General features: G+C 37.7%; 1 protein-coding gene across 2 annotated transcripts in view; it reads left to right on the top strand.

Moving 5' to 3' along the window:
* Positions 1-22,392, top strand: part of smpd3 (sphingomyelin phosphodiesterase 3) — a 54,239-nt gene that overhangs the window by 16,637 nt on the left and 15,210 nt on the right. Inside the window, exons 1-2 of one of the 2 annotated variants that reach the window (XM_079411905.1) lie at positions 12,917-13,152; positions 14,660-16,380. In XM_079411905.1, the coding sequence (XP_079268031.1) occupies positions 14,971-16,380 (1,410 nt within the window). In that variant the 5' untranslated portion in view covers positions 12,917-13,152; positions 14,660-14,970. Of the gene's footprint in view, positions 1-12,916; positions 13,153-14,659; positions 16,381-22,392 lie in introns of those variants that run through there. The other variant, XM_079411904.1, reaches the window with a different exon arrangement.

The raw sequence follows: 22,392 nt of genomic DNA on the forward strand, positions 1-22,392 counted from the left end.
CAAAGACACTTAAACTGAACTGAGCTGGATGAGGACATCACTGAATTCAATAATGAAATGCCTTTAACTGAAAATCTTTTTTTTAATCTTTTCATTATTTTCACACTATTTTCCTTTTTTGATATTGTGCAGTTGCTTTGACACAATTTACATTGTTAAAAGCGCTATATAAATAAAGGTGACTTGACTTCTTCATCCCCATGAATTAATGTTTTATTGCTTTGTTTTATTAGATTTTTCAATGTGTACTTAGCTGAACGTGGACTAGTCTAGATGTTGCAATGTGCTTAGATGACACTTCATTATGAAAATATACAGTGCCTTGCGAAAGTATTCATACTCCATCATTTTGTTTCACGTTTTGTTATGTTGCTGCCTTATGTTAAACTGCTTTAAATTACTTAAAGCAAAAAACAGGTTTTAACCTCTTTGCAAATGATTCCATTGCATAAGTATTCATACCCTTATCTGGGAAAATTGAAATTTAGCTCAGGATATTCATATTGCTTGTAGATGTTACTGCACTTTGAGTGAAGTTAACCTGTGGCAAATTCAATTGAATGGGTATGATTTGGAAAGGCACACGTCTTAATAAAAGGTCTAATAGCTGATAATGCATATCAGAGCAAAAAACAAGCCCTGAGGCCAAAAGAACAGTCTGTAGAGCTCAGAAACAGGTTTGCTTCAAGCCTCACATCTGGGGAAGAGTTCAGAAAAAAATTCTGCTTCATTGAAGGGTCACAAATGCATGTAGTCTCTGTTAATGGAAGAAGTTTGAAACAACCAGGATTCTTCTTAGAGCTGGCCTCTTGGTCAAACTGAGCAATTGACGAAGAAGAGCTTTGGTTAGTGTGGTGACGAAGAACCTGATGGTCACTCTAGTTGATCTCCATGATCATATGTGGAGATAGGAGAAATCTACAGAAGGACAAACATCACTGCAGCACTCCACCAATCTGGACTTTATTCCGGTGTAGCCAAACTCAATCCTTTCCTCAGTGAAGACACATGAAACACACTTGGAATTTGCAGAAAAGCACATAAAGGACCCTCAGGCTGCGTTTACACTGCAAGTCTTAATGCACTATTAAAATTATTTAAATAATTCACATCGAATGACCATTATTATTTGCCAGCAATGGCTGTCGTGGATGTTTTGCAGCACAAAATCTGACTGAACAGATAAAGACCGGAAAATAACGGTAATTTTAATTTGTTAGACTAGGGTAAACGTACATATTAAACTCACCAAAATCTACATTGAGACTTTTTTAGTGCACAAGATATTGGTTTCAGTACAAAAAGTTAAGTTAAAATAAAATAATCTCTCACACAAAAATATTAAATTTTATTTTAAAAGAAAAAAGCATTTCAATTAAGATATACATAATTAATGTAATGATCCGATTGACTTGAAATTATAGGAGGTATATAGTAAGAAACATCAATTGGATAATAAATAATTTTTTCTTTTTATAATCTGATCTCAAAAATGAAAGTGTGCTTAATAGGTACATTTACCCTATTTTATCTACAACTGAGGTAGAATTCTTTAGAGAAATAAAGATGATATTTATTGAAATGAATTCGAATTAATTAATGAGAGAGAGAACGCATGCAGACACGTGCGAGCGGAGTGATTGTGAATCATTGCGAACAAGTTTGTCGGTTTAATTACAAAAACGGCTAAGTTATCACCTCATTGCTGAGAAATATAATGCAGCTTTTAGCTGTTGTATTTTCAAAATTCACGGGGCAGGGGTTGAAAACCAGCCACTGAATGTGCAATTTCTTACCTATAGGCCTATAACATTTACATTTACATTTAGTCATTTGGCAGACGCTTTTATCCAAAGCGACTTACAATTGGGGAATACAAAAAGCGATTAATCTTGAAGAGGCAATCAGACAGAGGAAGTGCTCGTAACACCAAGTCTCAGTCATAGTTCAAATAAGTAGCCTACAAGCTAGTAAGCGGAGAGAAAGATAGAGTTTTTTGAGTTTAGGATGAAGTCAAGTACTGCCGAAAGAGATGAGTTTTCAGTTGTTGCTTGAAGATTGCCAGGGATCCGGCGTTCCGGATAGGGGTGAAAGTTTCTATAAAGTTTCCATCTCAATAAAATGCGAGCGCATACAGCACGCTGGCATTAAAACGCCATTAAAAATCTTTATGAGCAAACATGTCACCCTCGCATTGGGAGTTCTGTGGAGAATCAGATATGTGTTTTTAGACATAGGTCGGATGTCCAGATATCAGATATGTTTCTGCTTTAAAACGACAGTGTAAACGTAGCCTCAGACTGTGAGAAACAAGATTATCTGTTCTAATGAACCTCAATTCCAAGCATCATGTTTGAAGGAAACCTGCAGAGTACCATCCCAAAAGGGGATGTTTTTCAGTGGCAGGGACTGAGGGACTCATCAGAATAGAAGAAAAACTCAATGCACCAAAATATTGAGATAATAATGAAAACCCAGTCTAGAGCATTCAGATCCTCAGACTGGGCAGAAGGTTTACCTTCCAACAGGACAATGACCCTAAGCACACAGCAAGAGTGGCTTACAGACATCTGCCCCCATCCAACCTGACAGACCTTGAGAGGTGAAGAGGTGAGGAGAAGAATTGTAGATAATTACCAAATCCTGATGAGAAAAGCTTGTCACATCAAACAAACAAAAAAAGACTTGAGGCTGTAAAGGTATTTCAGCTAAATGTTTAGTTAAGGGTATGAATACTTATGCAATGTACTTATTTCAGTTTTTTATTGGTCAGTAATAATGACTATTATTATTATCATCATCATGACCCATGTTAGGGGTTATTAATAATAATAATAGTTGTATTAATAAAATTTTAATTTTACACGCTCATGAATTAATCATGAGTTTGAACTGAGCTGTAATGTGTCAAATTTAAGGTGCTAAATATAAATGTGTGCATAAAACCCAGTTGTTGGTCTAAATGCTTAATCGCTTCGTTATTCTAATATATACTAATATATAACAAGGAGGGCTGCCATTTGTTGTGACATTTTGTAATCTAATCTGATTTTTGTGTGGCTTATAAATACTTTTTAGGCCACTGTGTGTATGGCAAAAGCAAACGTGTGCGTCTGTGTGTAATTAAACTTTATGGTCTCCTGCTATTATAAACCAGTAGCTCTGCACATCAGAGACATATGGATGTTAATGTGGGCTGCTGCGGTGCCAGGCAGCAGGAGAGGGTGTTGTAGGTGCTGATATACTGTCACAGAACTTGTTATGATCAGCAGGAAAAGCAAAAGAACATGTGCACCGTCTCTGTCCTGCTGGGCTGCCTCGTTCTTTTTTCCTGCCACATGGTCATATGACCTACCGCTCACCTCTGTTTCCTTTGGCGGTTGGGTTTTAGGGCGGTTTCCCTGGCAACTCTGTTCTCGTATGCTTGAGTTCGCTCTGACAATGCCGTCCCCTTTCCACCCCTCCCATCCTCTGCTGGTGCTCTGAGCTGCGCTTGTCTCGTTCTGTTCATCTGCTGTAGCTGTGATGTAATAAGACATGAAGGATCAGGTGCTTTCAACGAGACACATCAATTCTGACCATCTCAAACTGCATGATGGACTCACTGAGACACTGAGGAACCACAAGGTAGTTATAGGCCAATATATCCACCCAGGCCGATTAGAGTCAGGCTATTTTGAGATTATCGTCTTGGCCGATTAACAGCCTGGTGCCTGTTCCAAAATTGACCAATAAGCTTGGCAATATAAATAGTTATTCAGAAAGATTTTCAATTTTCTATTTAAAATTCCAATATTTTGCGTTTATAAACAGAATTATTTCTGCTTTTTAGATATGATCATCCATTTGTATTTTGTTATATTTTATATTATTTTATTCTGTGCTGCTCTGTTTCATTTTGTTTCATTTTATTTTATTTCATTTTTTCAATTTATTTATTTTATTTAGTTTAGTTTAATTTAATTTAATTTTTGTTCTGTTTCGTTTTATTTATTTATTTATTTTGTTTTGTTTTATTTCATTTTATTTGTTTTGTTTCATTTTTCATTTGATTTATTTTGTTTTCTTTTTATTTATCTTATTTCATTTATTTTTGTTTTATTTTATTTTTTATTTTGTTTCATTTTATTTATCTTTATTTATTTATTTATTTTGGGTTTTTGTTTTGTTTCATTTTATTTATGTTATTTAATTTAGTTTCATTTTTTTATGTTATGTACCACAGACATATTGTCAGGGTGAGGGTGCGGGGATAGAGAGCGAGGACTCACTTGCAGGAGGAAATAGGGCTTTATTAATAATAAAATAAAATCAACAAACAAAAACTACCCCGTAGGGGAAACAGACTGGCAAGGCAGGACCGAACACGGCAAGGCAAGGCAGGAGCGTGAGTGTCCGAACCCCGACACGAAACCAGAACAGAGCCTGAACAAGACAGGAGTGCCGGGATCCGAACAACATGCTCCAAAGTGAAACAGAGCACGTAGACAATAGAGCGCGCAGCTTTCTCACCAGAAAACAAGACAAGAAGGGAGTGTCAGGGCCGACACATATGGTATCGGCAGATATTATATATTTTTTTTCTTTCTTTTTGTAGTTTTAATTATTGATCTGATGTTTGGCTACAGAGCCAGATAATATCAGGGGATATTTTTCCCATTTTTATGCAGGTTATGAAAGTGCTCTACATTTTCAGTCTTTGTCTTTTGTTTTGAAGTATTACTTTAAGCATATATTTGAGATTTAACTGTTTTTAACAGACCAAATAATACAGTTTTTTCGTGTTGTTTATATATCTTAAGCTGCTTTCTATTTTTTTTTTATTATATTATTTTTTATTGTCAGTTTGTATAATTTGTATTTTTTGGTTGAATTTCATTGTTATTGCTTTTCTATTTTGTTTCTTTTTTTTTGTTTTTTGGCTTAATAACATCTGGCAAAGGGACTACCAATGAAAACTAGGCTTTGGGCTAATTTGGGTACATTTACATTACATTAATGTACACCATCCCTTTTTGTGAAATAAATAAATACATTTTGTCATCAAACTGTTTATTAGTCATACAAATAATTGGCTACTGGTGTCAGTCAGACTACCATGTCTGTGCTCTGCATTTGTGGAAAAAATATTGGAGGAATAAAGTAAGCAAATGACTCATTTGCATCAGAGCTGAGGAACATTTGGATGACATGTTTGATTGTGGCTTGTTTTCCCTTCCTGTTCATGTTTGGATGATACTGTGTAGACTGTACACTATATTCAATCTGTCTTCAAAACACCTTTGACCACATTAAATCTACTGGAAAACTATAGAAAAATATCAGTGTTGTCAACCTGAGCAATATAGAGCAAATCAATCCACATCACAGATCCATATTTATTCCTCGAGAGAGTATGGATTTGAACTTGTGATGTGTGTTGTTTTGTTGTATTTATGTGTTTGTGCAAACATGTGTTTTATTTTCATTTGCTCACATGTGTGGCTTTCGAAGGCAGGTCTGGGTTTATTGATTTGCAAGTAATTTTTCTGTTCAGCCACAGAAGTCTGAAAGCAATTTGTATTTGTGTTGGGTCACTTAGGGTCACGCAGATGGAAAAGGCGAGCAAGACGGAGAGAGATGTGAGCAGGGGGAGGAGGAAAACCAGGTTAAATGACCACAGAGAAAATGTCATGGAAGAATTATTCCTCTAGTAGACACAGTATGATACGTATAGTAGTGGAATGTGTGTGCTTGTGTGTGTAGCAGAGTATTGATCCAGCATGATCTAGATTTGAGAGTATATTTAGAGCAAACTCTCTGTAGAGATGGGGGGGGGGGGGGGCCCATTTGGGCCACTGCCCAAGAGCATGATGGGTAATACTGAATCATCATCATAATCCTCAACCGTCATTCCACAAACTGAAGGATCTGTGCATAGCAGCTTTATTCATTCAAACACAGTTTAAACAAAATACAATGGGGTCTGCATGAGAAAGCACTTCTGTTGCATTTTTTGCAAATACAAATTTTATATTTGTTTATTTATAATCATCTTATTTTTTTAAATTCACAGTTTGAGTGATGTTTGAATTGATAAAATATTCAATATTTGTATTTTAAATAAAAATATTTTTTATTTTAGAATATTGATATTAAATATTTAAAGAAAATATTTGGTCATTTTAATTAATTTGCTATTTAATTTTAATTCATTTTTTATAAATAAATGTTATCCAGCATGACTCAAAAATGTTTAAGAGCATCTGCTCTGTGGTTCTGACCTTTTGTACAAAGGACTTAACATAATCAAAGTCACAAATCTGCTTACGTTTTCATTTGTGACCCAGAAATAGTGTATAGTCTTAAATATTTCTTGTTCGTTTTAGACTTTAAACTCTTTTTGGTAATACTTTTTAAGGTGTTTGGTTAACATTTTAAGGTGTCCTTGTTACACTTTACATGTACCTACTATTATAATTACAGTTAATTATGCATAATTGCAAACCCTAACCATATAGTAAGTACATGTAGTTAATATTAATCAGTACTTAAATGTATAATTACACTGTAACAAGGACACCTTAAAATAAAGTGTAACCCTTTTTTGTCAGAATTTTGAAATAAAAAAAAATTATATTCACTGTGCTCTCAAAGTGTTGGACCCCCACTGTACGGTATGATACCCAAATCACAAAAAATGAACAGTGAGAAAAATCTAACACAGCCATATGTAATAGCACCTTGCCTCTCCTTGCCTCCACATACTTTTTCACTCAAACACTCGCTGTCTGTCTTGCCCCTGGATGCCACTCAATCTCACAAACGCCCACACAGTAAAAGCACTCATCACCTTGTGTAACCAGGTGTCAGGGAGTATGGGTGAGTAATGGTCGCTCCCCGCTGAATGAAAGTGGTGGCACAATCAGACTTGAGTTACTGCTGCTCTTTGGAAGACAGATAATCGCGATGATCGTTCCTCTAATGGAAGTCATTCAGTTCATTAAACCAGTTCCCTGCGTTAAATAGCTTTAAACTCAGGGCTAGTATAGAGTAAAGACTTTTGCACAGTCAAGCACCCTTCGGTTTTTTTCTTTAATAGTCTAAATTTATTAATACATTTAAACCATAAAACAGTAGGAGGTTTGTTGTTGAAACAGTCCACGGTTGCCAGATTGATTACTCCTGCATTGATTAATGGTGGATTATTGAGGATATGACGGTCATAATCCCTCCACAAAGGTGGCACATTAATTAGCATCAGAAATGAGCTTTATCTACCATGCAGAGGAAATTCCATTTGATCTGTTAATGGATTAAATTATATCACAAACATTTTGCTACTGCAATTAGCCTATATTTGATAGCAGTCAGAGAATACTCAAGAGAGCCGATGCTTCGGCTGGAATTTCCTCATCTCATTTAAATCCTGTAATGTCTACGGCTAAATGAGTGCTCGAGAGCTGTACCCAGTTTCATTAACACCTTGCATACAGCAAGTGTTTGCGTCATGGGATTTGAAGACGCTTGCCTGGTGATTGCTGTCCCTTGTCAGTCCTATTTTTTCAATTATATTGAGGCCAGAAAACCATTTGCAAACTATTGGTTGATAGCAGTGTAGCATCTGCGATTGTACACATACATTGCCAAAACATTCAGATGTTTTGACAATAGTTATCGTCCAAATATTACTCAAATGAAAGTAAACCTGCCTTTTTTTTAGAGGGGTCATCGGATGCCCATTTTGCACAATTAATATGATTCTTAAGGGTCTTAATTAAAAGTCTATAACCTACTTTGGTTAAAATTTCTCAATGGTAGGGTAAAAAACACCTTCTTTACCCTGTCAAAATCAGCTGTTTTCAGCACGCCGTTTTTAGTACATTATTAGGAAAGGCGATTTGCAAAGATTCATAAAAAACCCTTATAATCACTTCTTCTGTAGGTACGAATGATTCATGTGAACATAGACACATTTAGGCCGATCAGGGATCGGCACACTCCCTTCAAAGCAAAAGTAACGTTAATCCTCTGTGTCTTCAGTGGCTCAGATGTCAGGAGTAAATGACCACTGCTATGTTCATTATTACATCCAACAACAAAACACCTCAATCGCTTAATCTGAGACATCTTGTCTTCCCCTGCACCGGAGTCGACACAATGGCGGTCGGACTGATGACAGCTCACTGCCCTGAAGTTGCAAAGACTAAAGTCTCAAAACCAAAGAGATAATCTTTATAAAAGTTAAGACTCTGCCACGCCCCCCCAAAACGGCTCATTCAAACACGCCCCCACATGTCTACGTCACGGTGTGGTAAGATTTGCAAAACATTGCCCAAATGTATACGCAATGAAAGAAGGCTGAACTATTATCCTCGCTGTAATGTTGTTGCTTCCACCGGCGCCATGTCGTGGAGACGCTGTGTTTCGTTGTGAAAGCGAAAGTACTTTGTTTGGGCTTCCAAAAGAGGACACAACTAGAAATCAGTGCTTAAGTTGTATTTACAACACTGTTCCAGAACAGTTCAACCCAAATATTAGAGTGTGTGCAGCGCATTTAACAGAGGACTACTTCCTGAACCTGGGAGTAGCCTGCCAGCTGTGCTCAAAGGCGGTTTCTATACAGTGGGGCAATTCAGAAAGGCGGAGCATAGAGGAGCAACAATAATGTACAGTATGTGGAAAATAATGTGTTTTGTGAACCTTAAACCGCACTTGATGCTTATTTTACTTGCACATAAATCTTAACAGAGTAATTTACAAGTACAAAATATAAAATATAAACATAAAAAGTAATTTATTTAAAAATGAATAGAGCATATTTAAAATGCTTTTCAGATTATTTAAAAAAGATACTTGGGATTGATAATTTGTAGACAAATCAATGTTTAATTTGCTTTGCAAATGGGAGAACTCTTTTTGATGGAAGGGTAAATAACTTTCATTTGGCAGCTTAATATTTGATAATTAACAAGGCTTATTTTTATAGCACAATATTAGTTTGATGTGGTAACTTCTGCTTGTAAAGTTCACAGACTGTTTATTTTATTTTATTTTATTCCATTTTACTTTATTTCATGCCTGTACCGTGGCAATACAACCATGTTTTTTTTACTCTTAACATGGCAGTCGGTTTGAATACCATAATATTTTATTTTATTTTATTTTTGCTTGAAGATATTTCCTTTAGCCTGTTTAGACGACTAAGGTACGGATTAAATAATATCTTTTGTGTGTGTGTGTGTGTGTGTGTCATACTTAAGGGGCATTGACCAGACTGATAGACAACAGCAATACTGTTCATGAGTGAGTGCAGTGTCACCATGGCAACAAACTCCCTTGAGTGTGCTCAGTGCAGTGTCACTCGCTCGCTCTGGTACACACACACACACACACACACACACATGCACATACACATACACATACACATTTGTCTAGAATAAGCAATGCCCGAGTTCCACAGGAAATTAAAAGATGGGATAAATGAACCTGACATAAAAGTGATAAAAGCACCTCGGGGCTTGTGCATGGACTTGATCGTGTTTCGAGCCTTTACAGTTGAAGCTGTTTCTTTCTTCCTTTAATGGCTATCTCTCTTTTCCTGTGGTCCATTAATGATGAACCAATAGAAAAGTAGCGCAGCCCTGCTGATGTGTTTGCATTGATCTCTGAAGTTTCCGGATACAAAACCAGCACCTCACGCACACACTTATCTGCCTCATCACACACACACACACACACACACACACACACACACACACAGACAGACACACACACAATAAAAAAACACCGAAACCTGTCCGCACAGCACACAAACAAACAACCACCAAGACCTGTCCACACACACACACACACACACACACACACACACACACAAACAAATTAATCAGTGTTTTGATCAGAGAGTTCACAGGAAGGCCAACACAAAAACATGCTCATTTGTACATCATTACTCATATGCATTCTTAAAGGAATACTGTATAATTATTAGTTTATTTTATTTTTACACTTGTTATTTATATATTTTTAATTTTTAATTTTATTTAGTTTTTTTCAACTGCTTACACGCAAAATCTTTACTTGTCACACAATTTCTGAAACCTGACACTCAATCACCAGAACCACACACCAAATCTGCAAAACCATACACTAATTCTCGGCCTTTGACTCAGTTTTCAATTTCATAAAACACTTTTTGCAAAACACAACACACAGTTCTCTATAACACAAAAATCTAACAGGAATTAATATTATGGCAAAGGTGTTTGCAAATGTTTACTTTTGAGATATTTGTGATATTTTGAATGCAGTGCTTAATTTTGCAAGAGATGTGAGGCATTTTGCATTTTGTGTGTGCAATTCTTGGATTTCAAAGTTTTGAAAATGCATCTCTTAAAAAGAGAAGCATTCTCTTAATATATCTCTTAAACAAAACATTCTCTTAAAGAAACAGTGTAACTGTATCGCTCATTTTTAAAACATTTTTAAAACAAATCCCAAGCTGTTTCATGCTGACGTCAACATGAAGCATTAGCATATTGCCGTCCACTTGTTGGTCTTTTAGCATTGGTCTGAATGAAAATGAAAATGCATTCTTTGCCACTAGGTGCTGCTTTTGGAGCGGTAAAATAGCGGTTTCCCCAGTAACGCTGCACACAAAGCAGCACTGTACTCTTAAACGCTGCTTTATCAGGCATTACAGGCATGATGAAATGAAAATGAGACCAATTGGACCGATCACCGCATATTAGTGTCATGCAAGGGAGGGGTTTGGAAAAATGAATCGTTGAGCAAATTGTTTGGGAGTCGTTGAGCAAATAAAATACAAATAAATGCATAATATAAGACAACAAATGTGTTTTTTGACCTTGCATGCATGTCAACCTGTTGTTGGGTCTCCCAAAACCAAAATTTGAACCTTTCATTATCTATCATAGGGGTACTTTAACAGCTTTTGTAATTCACTTTAATCAAATAGGCCTACTTTATAACCAAAAACCGTTAATAGCTTCTACAGAACAAATTCTGTGTTATAGGTTTATATTGGCTGGTAAACAGTCACAGTCATCGACGTGACATTTGTCAGTGTCTATCTCTTTCCTCATGGGGAAAGTTGTGAACAGTATTGATTAGAAGCAGAAGGATTCGTGTATAAACAGATCTATAGCTGAGGCTTTCTAAACAAAGTGTTAGCTAACAGACTTCCTATTGGTGCCCGCATTCATTTAGTTTATTGCCTTGATTATCAGGCTTCTGGTCTGTACTGGAGAAATATTGACTCGCATAGGAAAGTTATCGAAGGTACACATAGCATTTAAGTGCATACACTTAAAGTAAACACACGGAGCAGACAGCTGGTTGTTGAAAACCACAGGTAGAAGTGTTCCCGAACTGTTTCAAAACTGCACAAAGAGAAAAATAATTATATCTCCCATAGGAAAGAAAAATGAGATCTCTGTAATGTTGTGGTTGTTTTCTCCTAGACAGCAGTTAATTAGATTGTAATATGAGCAAAGAAAGACTTATATATTATTAATTATTCAGTGAGGGCACCCAAGGGCACCGCAGCATTTAGGGCACCTCAGTCGTGGTATTGAGGGTGGAGAGAGCGCTGTGCATTCACTTCCCCCACCTACAATCCCTGCCGGCCCGAGACTCGAACCCGCAACCTTTGGATTACAAGTCTGACTCTCTAACCATTAGGCCACGACTTCCCCCAAACTATTATTGTTCATAGTTTGTCTTCTGTAGGGTTTCAGAAGAACTCTCAACAGTGTCTCAAACAAGTCTGTGATAAAAAGTCAGATCTCAATATGAACCAGTGTTTTTGTTGTTAACTAAAATTATTAAAATCATTTTCAGTAATTAATACAAAACTGAAATAAAATAAAATGAAATATAAATATTAGAACTTGGCAATTAACTGAAAAAGTAGTAAAATTGCTAAAATTATAATAAAAATGAAAGCTAAACTGAAATATTTTAAAAGGTAATCCAAAATGTTACCAAAATAGCACATAAGTAATGAAATAAGAATTAAACCTAAATAGAAATGACAAACCACATAAAATGTTCTAAACTTAAACTACATTTAAAATGAGAAATTTTAATATAAAAATAAAAGCCAATTGAAAATGTGAATAAATACTATAATAGTAGTATAATAGTAAATAACATAAAATATCAATAACATGAACATTGAATTTCTCATCAAATACTACCAAATACACCATTATCTGAGCTATTCTGTCCACATTTAAAGTTGCTGCATATCACTGAATTAAGTGAATTAGATGTGCCAGATTTTTTGTTCAGGCACTTTCTATATATCAGTCATTTTGAATGTTCACAGGACGGCGTAGTTGAGTAGGTGGATTTTGGAAAAGAGGGGCATGTCTAACAGTCCCAGAGAGGCTAATATCACTTACTGCACCTTTAAATGGAGCATAAAAGTGAAGTAATGTCCCCTGAGATATTAAAGAGCAATCTTTGAGCAATAAAATGTTCCTCTGAGCTGACCCAGAACATCTAACTGGGGACTGATAGATTTACATCTATTTATCTGTCAGTTTCAGCATAGATTTAAGTGTCAATTTGTATGTTTGTGTGTGTTCTACAAAACCAAATGGCAGCTCAGTTCAGGGGCAAAATGACAGCAGGACAATCTTTGTGAATCTGTGAAGAGTTCAGGACATTGTTGTTGCACCGGATTCCATTTACAAGCATTGTGTGTGTGTGTGTGTGTGTGTGTGTTTGTTTGTGTGTGACCTGAAAGTTGCTCAGCAGTAGGCAAGCTTAACCTAAAGACACGGTTGCTTAACCCCCCTCACACATGTGGGTGTGTTTGTTGCGGTAATGTGCGTGTATACAGCATGCACAGCTGCAAACTACCACACATTCATTTGCTACACTCTTCCTTTTCCTGTTCTTGTGCACCGACGGCCCTGTCTGTCACTCTTTGAGTCAGACGGCTCAAATTCTCCCCAGCGCAACCCAAATTCTCCCCAGCAAGCAGGCTGTCAAAAATCAGCCCTCTCAGAAAAAGCGATGATTTTTTTCTTCACGTCTAGGCCACTATGCAGTCGACACAGCGGTCCAGCGCAGATTAGGCAGTGGTGATGGATAAAACCCTGGAAATGATTATTCCACAGATTGAATGTGTGTGCAGATGAGGTGAGTGTGGATGCAAAGAGATTATTTGTATGTGAAGCTTTGTGTTATGCTTATCTAGGGAAACTGCTGTACTCTTACGGGGTAAAATACAGACTTTTATCTGTGCTTTAGTAGTATTTTTAGAGGAATTTGTGTGAGAAAGGTCATTCGTATGTGTAAATGCGCAAGAGGTGTTCTTGCTAATCTGCATGAAATTATTAATTTTATAATTTTGTTATGTGGCATATTTCTGAGTGAAACAGCATATTCAATGAGAAATATAAGAGATAGGACTGGATAGTGACAATTTAAATATGATGTTAAGTTACGACTTGTGAAATTAGCTTTCTGTTTTTGTTATTTAGTCTTTTGACATCAGTGTCAACTGCCAACCCATTTATAAAACCATAACTGTAACATACATTTCCTGGTTGTGTCAAAGACTGACCTGCCCTCTATGATCTGTGGTAAATCTTTTGATGATTTAGGTCAGGGTTTCAACTAGGAGCATCTGCCACAAAAAGGCAACCAGCATCTCAACATAAAAGGACAGCTATGTCAATGACTGCTCTCAAAACAAAGGTTTAAAGCACTTTAGATTTATGTATCTAATGAGAATCTCTAAAATTATACAATTACTTGTTTCAGCTTTGTGGAAGGTGATTAAATATCAAAGGAGTGGAGGGAAAGTATTAGGGTACAAAAAGGGGTACAAATCATATTAAACATGTTTTTTTCTTATGTTAAGTTCCATTTCAATCTATATTTAATTATATTTATATTAATTATATTTAACCATTTTAAATTAATTATATTTAATTAAACACCTCTGTGAGTTCAAGAACAAGGTCATTTTAAATTGGTACTTCTTTGTGACAAAGACAAAGAATATTTTTTTTGTATCATCTTTTCTTACATTTAATCAGTGTAATTGTCTCTCTGTGAGGTTGCAGTCTAATCTTCCTCATCATCTACTCCATTTGTTTGTATATGCCTGTTTCTGTCTGTTTATTTCATGAGGAACAACCACAAAATCACCACCACTCTACAAAGGGACTTAGCTATCATATTTTACAGTAACACGTGCAGTGGTAGCTTTTTAAATTGTAATTATCCTAATTTTTCCTTTGTTAAAATCAAAAGGTCATTTGGGATAATAAGCCACATCTGATAGACCCTCTTTCTAAAAATCCCAATGTGGTTGAATGCATTTAAATAATGAGCATTTATAAGGTCACTTGTATTTCATACAAGTTTTTATTTTATTTACAAACAATACGCTATTTTAAATGACACACAGATACAAATGAAGCACTTTAGTAGCAAAAAACTAAATTCTTACACAGCGGGCTACATTTGGTGACCTGACACTCTGCGTTCTGTGAAAAGCTATCATTATTTATTATTCATCATGATTTTCAAAACATTTAAAATTTTACTGGGATCCAATTTGTTGATTGCGCATTATCCTCCACTTTCATCTGATTGCCTGTGTATTCTGTTCCCCCCTCCCTTTGCTTGTCTGCAGGCTCTGCGCTGACGAGACCTCTCCATTCCGTGCCTGGAGTATTCTGGATCTCAGCAGGGGTTTTTTTGTCATCACCATGATCAGATTCTTTAGGAGACTCTAGCACTGCAGACCCCCACCAAGGAGGGAAGAGGCTGGGCACGGAACCCTTTATATTCCAAATTCAAAGCCGGATATAGCGAAGGACCCAAGAACCATGTAGTATACCTCTTTCCACCACAGGGGGGAGGGTTAACTTTGTAGTTCTTTTTTTTGTACTGTTTTTTTTTTTTTTTTTTTGGCTGGGAGTTGGTCTACAAGGTTAGCCAGAAATGGTATTGCACACCTCTCCCTACCCTAGTGCCTTCCTCAGCTTTCTGAGCCGTCTGTCTTGGGCCTTTGTTTTCCCTTGCTACTGGCTATTGGACCGGTTGTTGGCCTCCTGTGTAGCAACATCACTAGAGAAGCGTAGACGCTCCCAAGATCCCTGCTCCTTTTTGGCACTTGGGGTCCTGATCTCTACACCACTTTACCTGGTGCTGTTACTGGCATCCTTACCCTTTGCTTTTATTGGCTTCCTCTTTTGGGCCCCACTGCAGACCATCAGGAACCCCTACATCTACTCTCACCAGAAACCAGACAAGCATGGTGCCGAGCAGGGAACATCGGCTGGAACCGGGGCGGCACTTGCTGAGTGGCGTCCGCAAGGTCGCAGCTTTTGCTTCGGTAGTGCCAATGTTTGCCTGCTGCCGGACTCACTTGCACGTTTCAACAACCTTGCGGACACTCAACGCCGAGCTCGTGAAGTGGGCAAGCGAATCCGTAATGGTGCCAGCAGACCCCAGATCAAGATATACATCGACTCGCCCACCAATACTTCAATTAGTGCGGCATCCTTCTGCAGTTTGGCCACCCAGGGCTTCCGCCGCACCTCATCTTTGGACCATCGTCCTGAGCCTGTAGTCACCACTGAACCTGAAAATGAGGCCTTAACCGAGTGTCCTGTTCACCCCTCAGGAGGTACAAGCTCAGATCGCCCCGTCCACAGCACTGGAGTCCAAAATTCCTCTGAGTGTCCCCTCCACCCCAATGGAGAAGAGCATGCTCCTGATTGTGCTGTCCACCAGTTTGCAGACACACACTCCTCTGGTGAGTGTCCAGTACATAGCAACATTATCCAGAACTCAGAAGACTGTCCTCTCCATCCAGCTGGAGTGCAAATCAGCATCACCTCTCCTGATTCTGAGCCGACCGAGGCTGAAAAAGGAAACCACCAGACCGGTGATGGGGATACGGGTAGCCTAGAAAGCCGTACAGCCTCACGGGAATCCCTGGTTCGCTTCCACGCAGCCGATGGAGGCTTCTCCCCCAACAACACCCTTTCACAACACCGCACCTCAGTCTTTAAAAGGCCGATTGGGCGCAAACGCCGTCATGGAGACGACAGCTTTGACCATGAGATCTCTGCCTTCTTCCCAGCCAACCTGGACTTCCTTTGTCTGCAGGAAGTCTTCGAAAGGAGAGCTGCAGACAGGCTCAGGAGGCAGCTGCACCGCTATTTTCCCTTTGTGCTGAGCGACGTGGGGCGCTATGGTTGGAAAGGCTGTTGCTCCCGGTTCAAGTTCTTGAACAGCGGGCTTCTGTTGGCCAGTCGCTACCCTATTCTGGATGCCCATTATGAGTGCTTCCCTAATGGGCGCAGTGAGGATGCTCTGGCTGCTAAAGGAGTTCTTTTTGCCAAGGTGAGTTTGTTATACTCCTTTCTTATGGCATGCTTTTGAGTCAGTTTTCTTGCATTTGTTATATCCAGGATACTGGATTCCTTCTGTTTACCCTCCGCTCGTTTATGCTACACCCTTGCATGTGAACCAATGCAGCTCTCAACTTGATTAACTGAATCCTCCAATCTCCAATGTTAAGGGATATTTAAGAGTTATTTTTTATATTCAGCCAATTCATTCTGATTATCAGTGTTTAAACCTGTTGTACAACATTTGATGCATGTCACTGATATCAAAATGGCACATTAGGGCATGTTCCTGTACTTGAACTTTCCATGGCACGTGTCTGGAGTTAAAGGTAGACTTGTCGTTTGAGTGTACACAAACAGCCTGAATAATTTACAACTAGCCCTTTGTAGCCTAGAGGGCCTTTTTGAAACACTCATCTGTCATGCCTTCAGAAACACAGGCTTCCGCTCTTTGTTGAAGTATTGCTGGACATATAGTCCTGTTGCATTATTATTGTATGGTATTAATGGGGCTGTGCACTTATGCTGGGTAGATATTACAATTCAAGAGGTAGTTTCACTCTGATACAATATTGTATGCTCATTTTAGTCTGGATATTGTAAAGAAAGGCTCATTAGCCCTGCAGCTGCTGTTGCTAGCGTTCTACACAAGGTTTATAGAAGAAGCAGTGAATGTATGCGCTGGCATTTGATGGATTATGAACTAAGGAGGTATTTGATTACAAAGATGAAAGTGTTCCCTTAGATTTTTATGTACTCTGGTACATACAGTACTCAGGTAAGGTACAGTACATATTTAGCATATGTGACATAGGTTTCATTTGAACATAAGGCTTGAACTTAATTTTAAAGTATAGAAAATACCAAACGTTGAGTTTGTTGGGTCTGTGAATAGCAGATTGTTCTGAATTCTTCATGAATGGTGCAGTGAACTGAAGGCTAGTAGCACCACGCTAGTTTTAAGTTTCAATTACAAAAAGTTATTTTGTTTATGCTAGCATATGGACAGCGTATGAGTAAAAGAGAAAGCTGTTGTGCTTTGTACTTTGTTAGAACAACTTTGTGCTTTGGATTTTTTGTATGCAATGACTTGACGTTAATTGCACTAATGTTGCTATTTGCTTACATTAGCAAGTTGTGATGTTGCATGCTTAGCATGTGTTAACTAGTGGCTATATTTGTGCATGATATTAGTTTGTGTTTTTGTTTGCGTAGCCCTCATTTAGAGTGATGATGAGCACAGGCTTTTAGGGTTGAGATATCATTACTCTCTCAGCCCTGTATCCGATTCTGGCTGTATTCCAGTCCTGATCTCTTTTTCCCTCCAAAAGGGCAAGAGGCCAGCCGCCATTGTGTGTCAGACAAAGCTGCTAAATACAAACTCTGAATGTGTGTGTGTTAGAGAGAGAGCAGCCTGTTAAATATTGAGTAGTGTACACAGAGAAACAGAAGGTCAATGCCTTTGCCCTGTACATGTACTTATTAAATAGATTCTTACTTGAATTGACGTTCAATCTTTTACGGGGGTGTAAGTTTAACCAACTGCTTCCAGAAGTTATTGATGCTCTTTGGATACTCCTCCAAGGTCCTGGCCTCTTATTTGCTTATCTGTTGAACCACAGAATGCATCTGTCATCCAGTCATGAAGGTTTCAAAACAAGGCTAGGGTAATTATGTTTATCATTTCAAATTTAATGAGGACAGAAATAACAATGTGTTCAGGCATGAGTTTTCAGCGACACGCTATATTTGCCTGACCACTTGAACTTGGAACTGCTGAATGGTGTTGCACAATTCCAGCCATTAAGACAATATTGTCTGTTTAATACATAGCTATTTGGAACAAGATTTTGAACCAATGAGATTTCACAATGGACCAGGCTACCCAAGCTTCTACAGTACATAGCACACAGTATTAGACTAGGACTAGAGTTAGTTTGAACTGTAAGTATAAAAATGTACAGTTGAACGACACAGATAATTCCTGAAAAGAACTGCAGTGAAAATCCCGCAAGAGCCTGACAACTGGAGCAAAACCTAAAATAATTAGTTTGAAAGCTCACACTTCAGTTCTTTGGAGAAAAACATAGTTTAATTAACACACAGATGGAACGGGTATGTGGAAGGTCAGTGTCTCTCTGTCTGTCTTGCTATTTGTGACCCTGCCTGTGAAAACCCATCTAAAGTCATTTTTTTTGTGATTTACTTTTCACATAATATACAGATCATTCTGTGAAACTCTAACCTTTAAAAGGGTCCTATTATGCTCTTTTACAAAGTCTTGATTTTGTTTTGGGGGTGTTTTAGAACGTGCTCTCATGCTTGGTTCGAAAATCGCATTATTTTTCACATAATTTATATTATTACAATACCTTTCTCCCCAGTCTTGCACAAATGGCTCGATTAGTTCCAGGTTTGATGAAGCCCCGCCTTCCGAAAAACGAAATGTGTTGTGATTGGTTATCTGTCCCAGTGCTAATAATAAAATAATAATAAAAGGTAATAAAAGGTCAGCTTCTGATAAATAAACTGAGAAAGTTTCGTCAAATCATTTGTGTTGGAGGAAGGGGTGTAAAATGAACGGGGGAGAGAGGGAGGGATGTGTGTAGAGTGGAAATATTAATTAAAAATGCTTCCCGTAGGACTGAGCGGCCCTTTAATTAAGGCCTTTCAGCATGTATGTTCAGCCTTCTTATTATTATTCAAGAGCTCTCCACACTCACAACTTCAAGGGTAGATGCTTGTTTAGGGTTTGCATGATCATTAGCAAATTGTTGATGTGTGTCCATAAATTCCATGTCTGCTATATGTATAGGAATGTTTATGGGTTTTTTAATGTTATGAATTGCCATAGTTTCGAGAAAAATATTTTAAATTGTAATAATATTCTACAATATTACAGTTTTTACTGTATTTTTGATCAAATAAATGCAGCCTTGGTGAGCACCCTCTTTCAAAAACGAAAAAAATCCAATCTCGCTGGTCAGACATTGCTTTCATGGCTTTCAAAGCTCTTCAAAAAGGAATAGTTCATGTGTCAGCATTCAAAATGGAGAACTATCTTGTCCACCCATGATCATTGATGGAAACCGCTGCAAAATAAATCATAACAGAGGTCATTTATATATATATACTGTCGAAGTGTTAAAGATACAATAGCAAAAACAGCATGTTTAATTCTAAAGGTCAGAGGGCCATTCATGAAACAAGAATCTGCATAAATAAATCCATTATTACGTAAGTTGCTGCATTTATTCAATGGGACAATTATATACAAATAGATTTATGAGAGGCATACTCATGAATTTGCTCTGCTTGTGTTTCATGAATGAGGCTCAGAGTGGAGGATTGGTTGTGTAAAACTAAATTACTGTTTTTAGTACAAGAACATTTCACTGTTATTATGCATAGTTTTCGGGGTGGGGTTAAATGCTGCAAGATTGCAAATTGTCCCCCTAAAGCTTGGAGATTGTACAGCAATCAGTGCTGTCTTTCAGCGGTAAGAGACCGTGACCCGCTGCTCCTGCTGTGGTCAGCTCTATTTGCAAAGCTTTGTTAGTGTAAAGTACTAGCTGTCTTCAGCTGTAGTCATGTCTTTGCTGTGTGTGTTATCAGCTCAGCATTCAAGCTGCCAGTAGAAGTGGATTAGAAGAACCGGAGGAAGTTTATTAGACAGCCAAGCCTGCGTGTGTGTGTGTGTGTGTGTGTGTGTGATGGACTTACTGAACCAGCCAACTGTTTCTCCTTTGGGCAAATAATCTTTCACCTTATAAGAGATCTCACAAGTGGCAGACACATTCCAATTAGCACACTGCTCATTATTTGCATGTATGCACACATAATCACAACTCAAAACCTTGCATGCACTCTAGCTCAGATAAAACATCATCCAAGGTCAAAGGTCCAAGGTCAGACAATACCCTAGCACACGCACACACATAAGATGACATTTCAGCAGTCAACACCAATACCAGTGAAATTTCACATTTTGCTATATACAGGTTTGGGGAAATTTAGCATTACATCACTTGCTCACTAATGGATCCTTTGCAGTGAATGGGTGCCATCAAAATATTAATCCACAAGTAATCCATATGACTCCAGCCCATTTTTATCCATCCAATTCTCCTTTTTTGTTGCCAAAATGTTGTATGATTATTATTAATGACGTAATAACCAGCAATCCTAAAGTACAGATGTTTATGTATTTTGGAATTTTGGCACACATGGGCATTGGAAAATAGTTGGCTGTCATCTGATTGTTGGTACTTGGTGCTACCGATATTGTAGAAACATATTTTAATTTAATTTAATTTAATTTAATTTAATTTTATTTTATTTCAACCATTGACATCCCTATAGACACATAAAACATTTCCATCTGAGCTCCTGCCTCTTCTAGTCTGTCATTGCACACACACACACTTAGCCAAGCATGGATAAACGTTTGAAATATTCATACACAAGGACACAGAAAGATAAAGAGATGAAAAAAGCAATGGAACAGAGAAAGTCAACGAAGCTGAGTGAGGAAAAGGCGAACGCTGAAATGAAAGAGTACTAGCCCTGTTTGATCCAATGCAGTGAGCTCATGGTACAGACCACATGGTCAGACTCTTATTAGTGTAATTAAATCTACAAATCAGCTCTGAAAAACAATGACGTTTATTATCGCCTGCTGCTGAAATGTAGAATTTGCACTTTGTGGAGGACTTCAAGATTTGGAAGGAGGTTGAGAAACTGTGTCCAGCTGTATTGTAGCACTCAGCACTTTGAATAGGAGTCCTTGCTGGGAATGAGCCAATGTAAGTCATTGAATGATTTACACTGAATGGGTCGTCTGGATGAAAAGTGGACAGAGAGATGCCAGTTCTGGAAGAATCATGATATACAAAGCCTGCAGAATGAATAAATAAATAAATAAACACACTCACACTAGCAAACACATATTTTTCAGTCAGACCATTCTCTAATTGTTTATTATTTTATTATATTTTAATATATCTAACTGTATATATATATATATATATATATATATATATATAGTTAGTAAATACAATAACACATACATATACACAGACATATGTATGTACGTATGTGTGTGTGTGTGTTTATATATATATATATATATATTTATATACAGTGCCGTGAAAAGGTCCCCCCCCCCCCCCCCCCCCCTCCGTTTTTAATTTGTTTTTGCATATTTGTCACACTTAAAAGATTCAGATCATCAAACTAATTTTAGTATTACACAAAGATAACCCGAGTAAATACAAAATGCAGTTTTTAAATGATGATTTCATTTAAGGTAAAAAAGCTTTCCAAACCTTCCTGGCCCTACGTGAAAAAGTAATTGCCTCCTAAATCTAATAACTGGTTGTGCCACCCTTTACAGCAACAACTGCAATCAACCGTTTGTGATAACTGGCAATGAGTCTTTCACATCACTGTGGAGGAATTTTGGCCCACTCTTCTTTGCAGAATTGTTTTAATTCAGCCCCATTGGAGGGTTTTCAAGCATGAATGGACTTTTTAAGGTCATTCCACAGCATCTCAATTGGATTTAAGTCTGGACTTTGATTTGGCCACTCCAAAACTTTAATTTTGTTTTTCTTGAGCCATTCAGAGGTGTACTTGCTCGTGTGTTTGGGATCATTGTTCTGCTGCATAACCCAAGTGCGCTTGAGGTCACAGGTCACAAACTGACGGCTGGACATTTGCCTTCAGGATTTTCTTATAGAGTGCAGAATTCATGGTCCCATCAATTATGGCAAGTCATCCAGGTCCTGAAACAGCAAAGCAGCCTCTGACTATCACACTACCACCATGTTTGACTGTTGGTATGATGTTCTTTTTATGAAATGCTGTGTTGGTTTTACGCCAGATGTAACAGGACACACAGCTTCCAAAAACTTTTGTCTCATCAGTCCACAGAATATTTGCCCAAAAGTCTTATTTACTTCATAGTTTTGGGCAAATGTAAGATGAGCCTTTGGTCAGCAGT

Source organism: Barbus barbus, assembly GCF_936440315.1.
Source record: "Barbus barbus genome assembly, chromosome: 48".
Taxonomy (NCBI): Eukaryota; Metazoa; Chordata; class Actinopteri; order Cypriniformes; family Cyprinidae; genus Barbus; species Barbus barbus.